General features: G+C 51.9%; 3 protein-coding genes across 3 annotated transcripts; 2 read left to right on the plus strand and 1 right to left on the minus strand.

Annotated features, from left to right (window-relative positions):
* Positions 1-711: 711 nt before the first annotated feature.
* SST2 (AMSH/STAMBP protein ubiquitin specific-protease) lies at positions 712-3,103 on the minus strand (the record flags this gene model as incomplete). The annotated part of the gene is made up of 3 exons (XM_062880782.1): positions 2,301-3,103; positions 901-2,235; positions 712-846 (listed from the first exon to the last, which is right to left on the minus strand). The coding sequence occupies exons 1-3, from the start codon at positions 2,922-2,924 to the stop codon at positions 712-714; spliced, it is 2,094 nt and encodes a 697-aa protein (XP_062729364.1). The 5' UTR covers positions 2,925-3,103.
* A 7,006-nt stretch (positions 3,104-10,109) lies between these two features.
* QC761_603350 (uncharacterized protein) lies at positions 10,110-10,682 on the plus strand (the record flags this gene model as incomplete). Its single annotated transcript, XM_062880783.1, has 1 exon — positions 10,110-10,682. The coding sequence occupies one exon, from the start codon at positions 10,110-10,112 to the stop codon at positions 10,680-10,682; it is 573 nt and encodes a 190-aa protein (XP_062729365.1).
* A 1,315-nt stretch (positions 10,683-11,997) lies between these two features.
* QC761_603360 (uncharacterized protein) lies at positions 11,998-12,905 on the plus strand. The gene is made up of 2 exons (XM_062880784.1): positions 11,998-12,352; positions 12,416-12,905. The coding sequence occupies exons 1-2, from the start codon at positions 12,289-12,291 to the stop codon at positions 12,655-12,657; spliced, it is 306 nt and encodes a 101-aa protein (XP_062729366.1). The 5' UTR covers positions 11,998-12,288; the 3' UTR covers positions 12,658-12,905.
* The last annotated feature ends 202 nt before the right edge of the window (positions 12,906-13,107 follow it).

Raw genomic sequence — 13,107 nt, forward strand, 5'->3', positions numbered from 1 at the left:
TACACAATGCCTCCATGTTTCATCCGCATATCCCCCCACGCACCATTTTCAATTTACATTTCCTCCCCTTTACCTCCCCTTAACTTCGCAATGATGAACCCCCGTCTTCGCCACAAAAAAAAAAAAAAAGTTGTGTACGTGTGTAGTGGTAAGTAAAAGAAAAGGTATAATATGTAAATGCCAATACAACCAGCTTCCTCAACCCCCCTTTCCCTCCCCAAAATCTATGCTACCAACCTGTCCATCCATCCATCCATCCATCCCCCCCCCCCCTCCCCTCCCAACAAAACAAAAAACGAAAACGCCATGATTTCCCCTTCCTTCCTTCCCATCATTTCGTGATCAACACATCCCCATAGAGAACCTCCTCAAACAAAGAAGAAAAAGAAGGGAACATCATAACGCGATGACTATATTAGTGAGACAAACGGACAGGAAAAAGACGAGACAACGCAAAAAAACAAAATATTCTATTCGTCAACACACACAATGAGCTCGGGCAAGTCATGATTGGTGCACACCCCCACCGAAATAGAACTCAACGATAGAATATTTCTTGTAGCGTGTTCGTATTATCTGGCTATACATCAAATGCATACTGCCAGTGAGTTTGTTCTGAATTTGCGTGAAGGATACATATCCTGTTCACTGCATATCCTGCCAAAAACGTGGGGGCCGCAAAAGCCTCAACGACAAGAGTCTTTTGGGCTGTCACTTGCGATTCGACCTGCTTTGACTCCGTTCTGGTACACGGGGCTGGCCGTGGGTGGCTCCGATCGTGTCAAAGTTGTAGTTCTTCAATGTCTGCTCGTACTTTGGGCTGCGCAAAAACTTGGGGACGGAATCCTGGAGATTTTGTTAGCAAAGAGTACCATGATGTGCGGGAGAATAAAAACGTACACTAGCCATCAGCTTGAAGACGGCGTTTTGAGCATCCTCGAACAGAGCGGTGACCTCGTGGAGCGTATCAATCATGGCAACATCCTGCCCGACTGCCTTGGTCATGCGGGTGGCGAGATTGTTACGCAGCTGGTGGTCAATGTTGAGCTCGCAGGGCGAACCGGGAGCCAGGAATGCGTTATAGATGCCATAAGCCTGGGCCATAATCTCCTTGATCCCGTCCAGAGATGACACATTGGCAGGGGTCCTTTGCACCGACTTGATGGCCGTCCTGCACTGGCGCACAAACTCGTCCACGTCGATATAGAAGGACAGATTCTCCTCGCAGTGAGTCTCACGGAGGTTCTCGCGGAACAGCAACCGCAGCGCGGGGTCGTTGAGAATCTTGTCCAGACGTTGCGTGTTCGAATCCTTGGCGATACCACTTCTAGTGTTATGGCCGTCGCTTTCTGATGGCCGCCCCCTGGCCAGAGCCCCGTTCACGAGATCCCTACCCTTGGCCGTAACCTGATAAATGGCATGCTTTGTTGGTTGAAAAAGGTTGTGAGCGGGATACTGGGACATGTGAGAGCGATCTTGCTGGACAGCCTCCATAAGGTCGTATTCCACAAACAGAGAAGCGATCTCAATAGTTTCCCGGCGGTCGACCGTGGTCGAGCAGTCCATCAACCAATCCGTTGCTGACTTTCCGGTAAAGGTATCCTTGAACGTCTTTCCTCCGACCTTGCGTTCCGCGGCCATCTTGACCCCAGTAAGGCCATCCTTATAGTCGCTCAACGAGTCCGAGTCGGCGGAGCTGACGCTGCTCTTCACATTGGGGCCGTTAGCGCCAATGAATCTTCTGAAGATAACCTCGATAGTTCCCCGGTCTGTGAGGAGCTTGTCGGTTTGCCCATCGCGCTCCAGAGATACCAGCTGTGGGAGCGAGGCACCGACGAGCTCGGCCACCTGCTTTTGCTGAATGCCGTTCCTTGAGCAGAAGCGGTCCAAAATAGAGATGCCCTTGGGCGTGAGCTGCCATACCGAGCCCTTCATTGTGTATACTTGCTGATACCTCCCGTCCGCCGACTCGATAAACCGCGCCTCCAGAAACCTCTGGCAAATCGAACGGGCCATGTCCTTAGCCATGGAGAACGTCGTTGTGGTGGTGGTTGTCACAATCCTGGAGGGGTCCTTGGGATCAGGCATGCGGTTGGATTGGGAGAATTTGAGCGATCCGAGATTGTTGATGGCATCTTCAGACAAAAAGGTGTGCTCAATCTTGGTCAGTCGTACGCGATGGGCCGACAGTGGCAGAAGGCTGACAATTAGTGTCGCAAACAAATCCTTGAAGTCCTACACTTGCTAGTTAGGACCGAGCTCACCTCTGCACAATGCGATTGCAAACAAGAAAGACTGACTTTAGTAAACGGCCTATCATCATCCGTCATGCGGAGTAACCTCGACGATGTTTGGTGCATTTTGTTGTCCAATCGACCGACAAGAGTCGGTTCGGGTCTGCTTGGGTCGGTTTCGCTGTAAGGCTGAGAGGGGGGGTTCCTGGTCGACTGCGACGCCGATCGGATGCTGCGAGGAGGTCTCTCGGGGCTCGACTGGCCAGACTGGATGCCACTGACGGCAGCAAGAGTGGCGAGAGCCTCGGGGCCAGTCGAAAGACGGCTGAGCGATTGGCGCGAACGGACTCTGGGCTCGGATTTGCCCGAGAGCGTTCTGTCAAAGAAGCCCAGAAAACCAGCCGCGCGCAACGAGATGGTGGAGGGGCTGCTGGAGTGGTGTGGGCGGTGGGCGATTGTGGACGATGGCGACGGTGATGGCGCGGAGGTGAAGGCGGAGGTGGAGGTGGTGGTAGTGGTGGGAGTGTAAGCGGGAGTGGAGGTGGACACGGCGGCTTGTGGTGCTGGAACTTGGGTAGCCAACAGACCGGGACCGACAGGCGAGGGTTTGTCGCTCGGGAGGGTGGGCGATTGAAGATTAGTATCCGTGGGCGATGTGGTCGATGTTTTATTGTTGGACGTCGCGGCCATCTACTAGCAGCAGCTACGTACACATTGCAAGCAATCGGTGGAATATTCTATGGGAAGGGTGTGCGTGCCGCGGCGGGACTGGCTGGTTCAAATAAAAAGAGGGCTCGAGGGGGTCAAGACAAAATAGCGTGGGTGCATGGGGTGGGCTATGGACTCTTGGCCCATGGCCAGGTGGGTGCAGTGCGGAATACCTCTCGCCAAGTCATGTACAGGTACCCAAGAGCCAAGCCAAGCGACTGGCCAAGGTACCCTCACCTCACCTTCTCCTTCTTCTCCCTCTCTCTTCCTGCCCGCCTCTGCCGCTTGCCGTTTAGCGAAACTTGGGCTGTCCTTTCTTTGTTTGTTTTCCGGACGCCGGACGCCGGACGCCGTGAACACGGTGCCCCTTTCACTTGGTGCTTGCTTGCCAGGTAAAAGTGGCTGATATTACAGCTCAAATCCCAGCGCATGGCCGTGTTTCAGCATCTCACCAGCCCCGGACGTAGCGCTGGGTTAGGTCGGAAACTGCCATCAACCAACCAACTGCAATATAAAGATATAAAACTTGGACGTAGCCCTCCCCTCCCCCAGGTCAGACACCGCAGCCCTTCTTACCGCTTTGTGGAGGAGGCCCAGGAATATCATCAACGGCGTTGCAGCATGAAGGTGTACCCGCTCCTCCCCCCAAGCGAGCTGCAGTCGCGTGGAACTCGGCCCTTCCAATCGCTCCCATTCTTTTTTTTCTCGTTGAATGACGACCGCCACTTGCAGTGCTACCGCCGACCTTCATGTGGCGGTTTCCCTTCTGGTTTCCCCCCCCCCTTCCCTCGCAAGGCGGTGGCTTGAAAAAAACTGGGGGCGGTGACCGCGGTGACGGAGCGCCGAGGGGGAGCAGCGAGTGAACGGGCAGGGTGCGGGAAGCACAGGAGCCATGTGGTGGAGCGAATGCTATGCCGAACAAGGCACATGGCTTACAGGGTTCCTCTTTTGCAGGGGTATCAGACACAGCCTAGCCCGTTTGGAACAAGAAGCACCCCTCACTGAGTGGAACCAGACAGTGGGAGAAGGGCCCCATCCGATTGAGGGTCACAATCTTCAGCAGACACCAGCGAGAGCGCAACAATTGGCAGATGGACAAACCTTCTCGTAATCCACCCACCGCCTCCTCTTTTAGGCCACCACCAGCCAGCCACCCCACTACCTACCGCCAGCTTTCATCCCAACAATGGGAAAACCCATCTGAACACCATTGACTCTCCGTGAGGTGCTTCGTTGCACGTCGTCGCCCGTTTCTCTGCTGACCGTGTGTTTCTTCATTCTCCCACCATTGTGCAACGCCAGAATATGATCGCCAGTTTTGGAAACAGCTATTATTGGAAGACAGGAAAGCCATGACTGATCTGCGGGCTGGTTCCAAACCCCACGCCTCTACGCTTCCTTACTGTTGTTCTCACTGCGTATATCACATTTTTTTTTTATGAGCAGTCGTATCTCTCGTAAGGTTTTTGCAACGCATGAATGTGGGCTTCTAGGGGCTCTGTTCCAAAAGCTTCGCTCCGCCGTGGCAGGTTTCAAAAACATTGACGAAGCTCTCCCGCGATGATGCAGCACACGTGGGCTCCGTGTAGTTTCGGCGATTACTCGTCTTTTCCGGCATAACTTGCGAGAGAAACGGCCAGGCTCGCTGGTAGGGCTTATTCCTTTAGGTCCTTAGTGGACGATGGAAAAGTGAACGGCGACTGTGTTTCGCATGTCCAACTCTTGTGACCCACTCTGGGGTCGTATCCTCGCTAAGACGGTACCTTAAGGTATATATATATCTATCTAGGACGCTGAGAGAATGCCGACGCAATAAGCCGCATAATTATGACATTTTGTGTGAAAGAAGAAGTCTAGGGTTAATGGTGAAGCTTTCTGTTTCTTTGTTCACAGATACAACAGCCAAGCCGAACGACTGTTTCGCAGCCTCAATTCAGGTCCCCACTGTCAAACTCTCCGAACCTCGACCTGTCAACAGCGATAAGCAGTTGAGGAGACGTAATAGTCAGTTTCGAATTTGAGAGAGTGGAATAACTGGCAAAAGAGGAAATTTCGGACGCTCCGAGATAGTGAAGGGAGAGGGGAGCTTCAACGGCAGGGCCATCGCTGCAATCGCTCATGATCTGATACAGCCCTCAGTGGAGGCTCTCGGTTGATCGGTTGCTCAACCTCCACTCCGAACCACCACGTGAGGGGAAATGTTATCAGCAACTCCGTGGGGTGTCTTTGTTGGCCCCATCGCTCCATGGTCCATCATCTCGGTACAAGTTGTTGGGTTGTCGATAGACGGTGGCGTTCGCTGCTGGCACAATCACATCGTGCACCCAGCCATCGGATCTCCGTTTTCTAAAAAGAAACGAGAAAAATTCCACGTTTTTTTTTTTGCCCTCCTTGGAGCTCCTTGCAGGTTGCCATGTTGTATGTACGTCAGATTGTGCGGGGAATATCGGCCAGGGGTCACGGCATCCTGCTGATCGTATTTGGACAGTCGTCAAATTCCAACGAAAGGTCGACGAGAAAAAACTGACAGAATCTGAGAATTCACAGTAAAAAACTGCAGAATCGGGGTGACTGCGAGAACGACTGCCTTTTGAATGGTTATGATACCCTTGCTCTCACAATTCATACCGCCATTTTCAAGACTCCGATTTCGAAGCTTGCGATGCAGCCATCAGGTCCACGTGCGAAACCGCTAGGCAACTGACGATCTTTACCCAAGCCAGCAGGAGCTCGCCAAAACCCTCTCTTCAGGGACTGATGCACAGCTTCATGATTCATCAACCAGCTCTGGGCTGATGCTGCAGGTTCATGCTTCCCTCACCGTCCCCATTCCGGGATGCGGTTCCCGACCACTTTACCGCTGTCGCGTCTTCAATTGGAGCGGCTACGGACTTTCAACGGCAATAGCAGTGATGCGACTCTACCGTAGTGAAGGTGAGCACCAACACCGCATCCATCTAGTCAATTAATCTACTGGCGGCAACAGCACCACTTGGCAGATCGTCACCCCCATGGGAAAAGAAGCCTTTTCTTCTCGAAATCGAAATGATGCGATGCAACAAGCGATCTCTTTGCTTTTGAATTACACCATTTTGGGCCTAGGTGTCGATGACGGCGAGAAATGCTCCCCCATGCCCGGTGGAAACACAACCTGGAAGGCCGGGGAGACGGGGTTGTCTTCACACGCACGAAGAGGGGTTTATTTTTTTCTTCAGAAGGCGTTCGCTCCCTGTAATCTTGGACGAGAACAGCGGGCACAGCGGTGCAATGTACCGGTACTTTGTGCGGGACCACGCCACGTGGTTTTTGTGCTCACCCTCCCAGCTTGGCCGTCTGAGTGGAGCCACTCAACCAACCTGAGGAGAGGAGGAAGAGACGACGGCGGCAGAAAACAGATAACTTTCACGCGCGACAACCCCCCGCAGCCGCACCTGGATGCCACGTGCAGGCCAGGGGGGGTCCGCAACAATTGACAACGACGAGGCTACACTGCCATCAACATTGACCTTGCGGTAACATGGCTTGGAGACTCCCGCCCAACTTCACGTTGTTGACAAATCGAGAACCACACAGTATTTGCTCACATCAGGAACTCTTCTCATTCTCCTCCCATCGTCCTCCAGCAAAAGCAGCGGTAAAGCGGCATCGCAACTGTGCCCCTTTCCCAGCCCTTTTCCTTTCTGGCCGGCTCTCCCTCATCAACCACATGGCAGACAGCCGGGAAGATTCCCTGCCAAGTGGCGCGTGGCCAGCCATGAGGTTCCAATCGCATGGCCCGATCGCCCAACCGACCAGTCAAGATACAGCATTCTCCTGTGTCTGTCTTGTTGGTAACAACATCACACTCGCGAGCGGCGACAAAATCTGTTCCAGGCTGGTGGAACCATCGGCATTGACATATCGTTCAATATAAACAAGAAGAGAGGACACACAGCATATGCGCAAACAATTGGTCCGTTCCATTATACCCAGCCGCCTCGTCCGATTATGCGGGCTTCGCTGCTTTGAGAAGACCTGCATCAGACCTACATACTGCGTACAACCCGTTCATGAATATATCTCGTAGACAACAAGGTTCAAAGAGTCCAGAACAACCGAGACAGTCAGAATCCGTCTCTATCCCTCATCAGACCATACTGACCAACAAACCCCATCCACCAACCAGCGTAACCAGTTTATCCCCGCCAAGCTTATCACACACGTTGTGTTTTTTCTTTTCCTACTAAATGGATGACCCCAGATCAGATCATGAGTTTCGTCTCCCCAAGGCTGAAAAAGAAAAGAACAAAAGGACGGGAACCTCCGTACCCCACCATCTCGGCCAATTCACCCGGAAAGTGTTATGGGACGAGCTGAGACTTTGACAACTCTAACCGAACTCCATTCTCAACGACCAAGGACCCAGACTTTTCTGGAAAACTTCTCCTGGTCAGCCGCACACGCATTGATGCTGGCTTAACTCCTTTCACAACCGAGCTTTGCGCCGTACGTACTCCACCAGGGAGGCAAATTTGAGGCTGAAAAAAAAATGACGAGCTTGCAAGCTTGTGAGGGGCTAGGGGAGTCCCGAGATGTTGTCCCGACAGTGAGGTAAAGGGGGGGGGGCGGTTCCTCGGCCGGATATACCGGTCATGGTTGAGTGGGCGAGGGAAAAAGAAAGCATGACAGGAATCCGCACCGAGAGAGATGGTTCGAGTGGTGGATGGGATCATGGGTTATACCTCAACGGGAAGCCCCTTTCTGAGTCTGAAGTTGAACAAAAGGTCTGGCCAGACTTCACAACAGCCAGATCTGGTGCAGTGGCACGCCAGCACACACACACACACACACAACGTACACAATCTAGGGTGTGATAGTATTACCACCTCTGTGTTGTCTTTGATCTCTCGGACGAAGATGCAGCAGGTCTACATCATATCCCCCACGGACAGATACGGTGTAAGCCTTTTGTCCCACAACATCTCGAGTGAGGCACAGCAAAGCCGGGGTCGACAAAGATAGCCAGACCTCGCGGCGCAGTCTTCAACAAATAGCAACGTGGTCTTGCAACTGCCGGGCTCCCCCCTTCACTGGGTAGGGTAGGGGTCCCCAAAGGCTCAAAAAAAGGACATGCAGAGTTATGGCTCATGAGTGTGTGCCCCCCTCCCCCCCCGGTTGTGTTTGATGCAGCAGGTAGCCGATACGCGGCGTTGCGGGTGCCGGAAGGCGGTGGTTTTTTTTTTTGTTTTTTTTTTTTTTTGGTGTGACCGGATTCAACTGGATCTCCTTACTACAGCATTTGGGGATGTGTGTGTCTTGTATGCAGTTGTTGTCTCGAGATCTACCACGTGCCCTGTCGGTGTGAGTTTGACCGGACAGGTTAGGTAGGTTCGGTTATCTACATGTCTTCCCTCCTGGATATCGTAGGCATATCTGTGCGAGACATATCCCACCGCATGAGGGATAGATCTGATCTCACTGGCTCGGAAAGACAAAGCTCAACTCAGAAGCTCATGCCGTGAGAGCTCACACAAAAAATGTCACCCTAGGCACCTGGCAATGTCTCTGTCTCATCGCGATATTTTTCGTCTTGCGATCGCGCAGATGGTGGGGTTACCTGAACCCAACCAACCCCACGGCGAGAGAGAGGGTGGGGGGGCTGGGCGGGGGAAAAGTCAGGTCGCGATCATGTTGGATGACATGATAATATCAACCTTGTGATACTCTACAGTATTGTTCACCACACACATCATCACCAATCCACCACATGGCATGTACCATTCGGGGAGGGGGCGGGAGGGACGGAGTTGGGATGGGAATGGAGGGGTAGGCACACCTTAGGTACTAGATAGTTAATGGTCTGGAGCCAAGACACGACGATGCCAAAGTCCAAAAGTGGCCGATACAAAGCAAGGTAGAATAAAAATGAAAGATGAACCTAATGCTCCGCTTTGACACCGCCTTTTTTTTTTTTTTTTTTTTTCCATTGGTTTTGGTGAGAAAGTAGAGAGAGAATTGGTTGATTTTTGGGCGGTTTGGGCGATTGTACACACAGCAACGCAAACCCACTCCGGAGGGCAGCATGGCGGTCGGGCGGGGCGGGCGGACAGCAGCAGCATTGAGAGATGCGGTGAGGGCCCGAAAACCGGGACCTTGTTCTTGTGATACCATCTGCCCCGCTTCTTTTGTTCAGATTGAGGCCCGTTACCCGCTGAGATAGCCAGGGTTTGGCCAACATTGTGGTGGTGGTGGCGGTGGTGTTGATGATCCATGTGAGCCGCTTGGCCTCCCACCACCCCTGGAAGACCGGTGCTGATTTCCCTAACGATGATCGTCTCAACTGCCGGAGGACGTTGACGACCCCCAACCCAGCAGGGGTTCAGATACGTCTTCATTCTTTTTTCAACGTACAGGCGTACGCACTCCCCCCCGCCCGCATTCCCGTTGTTGTTATCCGGGGTGTTGTCTTTTCCCTAGCGATCGCTCTCCGACTTTTGAACTGGAGGAGGTGAGGGTTGTTCGCATGGCGGCCTCGCGAGGCAGTCAGGCAACAAAGTGTCATTCTCGTCTGAGATGGTGGGCGGTGAAAGAGACGGTGGCTGCCTGCCTTGTCTTCTGCCAAGTATGTTGAGACCTATGGTGAATGGCTGCTTGCTGCACAGTAACTGAGCCGCATCGCCCGAGGAAAGAGGGCGGCGTGCAGCCATTGATTGCGCGACGAGGCTCTGGGCCTCCCGCTCATCGCAAAGTGTTGGTTTCACCTTCTTGGCTGTGACAGACAAGCCAGTCAGCCAGGAAAGTCGGAGGTGAGTAACACGGTAAATGAGAAAAGGGTGGGCTTGCGCAGTTGTGCACTTTATCAATTGCAGAATTGAGGTTCTAAGGCTCTCTCATCTGCCTGCTTGAAATACCACCTATTTGAACTTGGTGCTCAATCACTCGACCTCGGTGAGTTTGAGTGGCGATCTTCAGATTTACCAACCAACCAGCCAACCAGTCACAGTCAACGGTTGGCATAGCCATATACATTTGTCAGTTGCGAATCCTTACGCGTTTCCAAAACTTGTGATCCTTCCTTTTTCACAACTCCAAAAATACATCTCGTCTCATAAAACCATCCAACATTTACCCAGAATCAGTTCTTCTTGTGAGACCGTCATCACTTTACAACACAAATCGACCAGAAGGATGCCTGGATCAACCTACTCAGACTCTTCCTCCTCCCGACCACGGCGGCGATATGACCGCGAGCGGGAGCGGGAACGGGATTATGCTCGCGATTATGATCGCGATTATCGCGACCATCATCCCCGGCGATCATCACACAGACGCCGTGACCGCCCTCGCCGGCGCTCACCCTCCCCTTCTGTATCATCATGCTCCACCTGCCCTTCCACCTGCTGCTGTTCGGATGCCACCCCTCCTCCCACCTACGATGAGAGCCAGGCTGTTGTCCTCCGGAGGTCATTGCCATGTGATAATCACCCCCGCCACCATCAACACACCATGGTTACAAGGGCACGGAATTACTATGATGATGACGGTGATGTGGAGAGTGTAGAGGAGTACACGGTTCATCATCCTCATGAAAAGTCTTATCCCAGGGGGGGCTATGGGGGAAGGTCAGAGTATGAAGCTAGGAGGAGGTGGGAAGAGGAACGGGAGGAGGATGAGAGGAGGCGGAAGAAGAAGGAAAAGCATCAGAATGTGTTTTTGGCGCTGGGTGCCTTGGTGGCGGCGGTGGTTCTGTGCTCTAATTAGATGTTGATGGAGTAAGGGGGATTTGAAGAAAAAGTCATCTGCCCAGTTGGGTGCTTGGTTGGATAAGCCCAAGTGACGGATGAGATGATTTCATGGGACTCCAAGGATGTAACAGTACCTACTGCTTTAATGTGCGGATTATCAGGCATGGAGTTGGATAGGAAATGGTTTGGGTGTATTACCAGTACTTTTTCTTGATTGATAACAGTCCATTCAAAGCAAGCGTGACTTCAAGTGTTCCCCAACTTGAACATCCTAATTCTGTGCCCCTTCGGTGTGTATTCTGGACGAGGTTGTGCCCTGCTCCAAAGCCCCTGTCAAGCCAAGCGACAATAAGCCGTCCTTCCAAGACCTAGAGCACGCTCAAGCTCGTAGGTGTCGATAAGTGCTGTTCAACACCGATAGGAGTCACCACTACATAGCTAGCAATTTCTGACAGGCATCTACCAGGGCAATGTACATCTCCAAATCGCACGGATTTTCAGCTGGGAAGGAAATAGCTATTGTCCCGTCCTCATCTTCCTTCACGCCAGTAGGATGGAAGGTGGCCCGAGCGCACCTTATTCATTCGCTGACAGTTACATAGGAAAGAGCAATCTTGGCACAGTTCATTCACTCTTTCTTGAACAGTAAAGGAAGGTGGTGTGTTATTTCTCCTTTGGAAGAAGGGGCGTAAGGCAAGCTTCGTCAGACATGTGACAGCCTTCCAGCAAGATTGACGAGCAGAACAACGGAGGGGCATGAATCACCAGTGGCTAATATCTTCTAAGATACTTGCACACATTTGAACTTAATACTTTTCTTCAGTACGCACATTTTATGAAGAATACGGCATGGCCAAGTGCGCTGATGTAGGCCGGCGGCGTGCTAACATTATTCCTCAGATCGATGCTGAGAAGATTTCAAGACCACTACACCACATACCATGTCAGCAGCTACAAGGAACGAGCGTGCAGATGATTTACAGATGTATAAATCAAGATCTAGACCTTCAAATATCTTCCCATTTGGCCATTTTGGCGTTGTGATACTGCTTCAAGGGGTTCATGCATCCAGATTCCTGATCAGCGACCATGGATGCCTCAATTTGAAGTCATTAGCTCTTCAAACCACATGTCAGAATGGTAAATATTTATAATTTGCTCTCACACAACATACATGAGGGAACAGGAGCCATACCTGGTATTCATTGGTTGTCAGGCAAAGAGAGATGTGTCCACCCTAACCCTTGCATTCCCCCTGGATTCTAGCTGACCCCTAACCCCTATTCTTCACAACATGATGCCACGAAGTGATGCAACGGGTTTCCTTTTCTTTTCAATATGGTCAACACAGAAGAGCCAATTGAATCACTTGGGAGCTGATCACCGACTCTCATGACTGGGGTGGTGCACGGCTTTGACAATCGTGATGTCACTGAGTAAAGGGGCACCTCTCGGCAAGTCATATGTGACATCATCAACTGCCACACATATAAACAATGACCGAACATCTACTTCACCACTTGACCACCACGCATTCGAACAGCTCTGCTACCAAACAACAACCCATTCCCAAGCCCACATCACCGTCAACCAGATACCTACCTTAAGCAAACAAACCCATCATGCCGTCTGACCCTCATCCCCAGGGAGGTAACCTCTCCGATATGGCCGCCACTGGCACAAAGGGTTTGTTAACCACCCTCTCTTTCGTGTTTCAAACCAATGACTATTAACATGGAAACTCTCCAGTCCCAAAGGACGCCGCAAAGCCCAACGTTGTCCCATCCAACGCTGGAGAGAACAAGCCTGACAGTCTTGGTTCGGGGATCTCGGATAACGCTCTGGGTAGCACATATCTTGGGGAGGTTACCAGTGCTGGGGGCGGTCAGCTGCCGGAGGATATTGGACAGAAGTACAGCCGGAGTGGTGGGAAGGATCGGGAGCCCCATCATAGCGCGCCGCACGGCGGTAGGAACCTGCCTTCTCACTAGGAGAGGTGTCATTTATCGAAGAATAATGTCTTGAATAATGCTTTTTGGTTTGATGTTGATAGGACATGAGGTGCTGGGAGTGTTCTCAAATCAGGATGTGAGTGGAGGTTGAAGGCTGACGTACGTTTGCTTTAGCTCTCTGTGAGAGCTGAGAAACTGGAGGGATTTGTTCCCAGCTTTGATGTGTTCTAAGCAGGTCTACAAATGCATTCAACCAGCAGATACAAGCTCAATATGTTTAAGTAACATAGACTTGACATCTACGAGCCTCCTGATGCACATTCCTTTCGGATCAAGTCTCAGTCCCTCCCACATCCAGTCCAGCTAAATCACCTTCCTAGACCAATTTCAGGCAAAAAATAACTATCTGACCACCAACCAAAACGTAGCAGTCATCTGGATTGGCTGAGGCTTGGGGGTTTATGCCACGACTCAGTGATGGAGTCAAGT

This window comes from Podospora bellae-mahoneyi, chromosome 6 (genome assembly GCF_035222275.1).
Source record: "Podospora bellae-mahoneyi strain CBS 112042 chromosome 6, whole genome shotgun sequence".
In the NCBI taxonomy this organism is placed as follows: domain Eukaryota; kingdom Fungi; phylum Ascomycota; class Sordariomycetes; order Sordariales; family Podosporaceae; genus Podospora; species Podospora bellae-mahoneyi.

Coding starts and splice junctions, on each gene's coding strand:
- QC761_603360 (XM_062880784.1), top strand. CDS start 12,289: ATGCCGTCTGACCCTCATCCCCAGGGAGGTAACCTCTCCGATATGGCC. Junction 12,353..12,415: donor GGCCGCCACTGGCACAAAGG/GTTTGTTAACCA, acceptor GAAACTCTCCAG/TCCCAAAGGACGCCGCAAAG.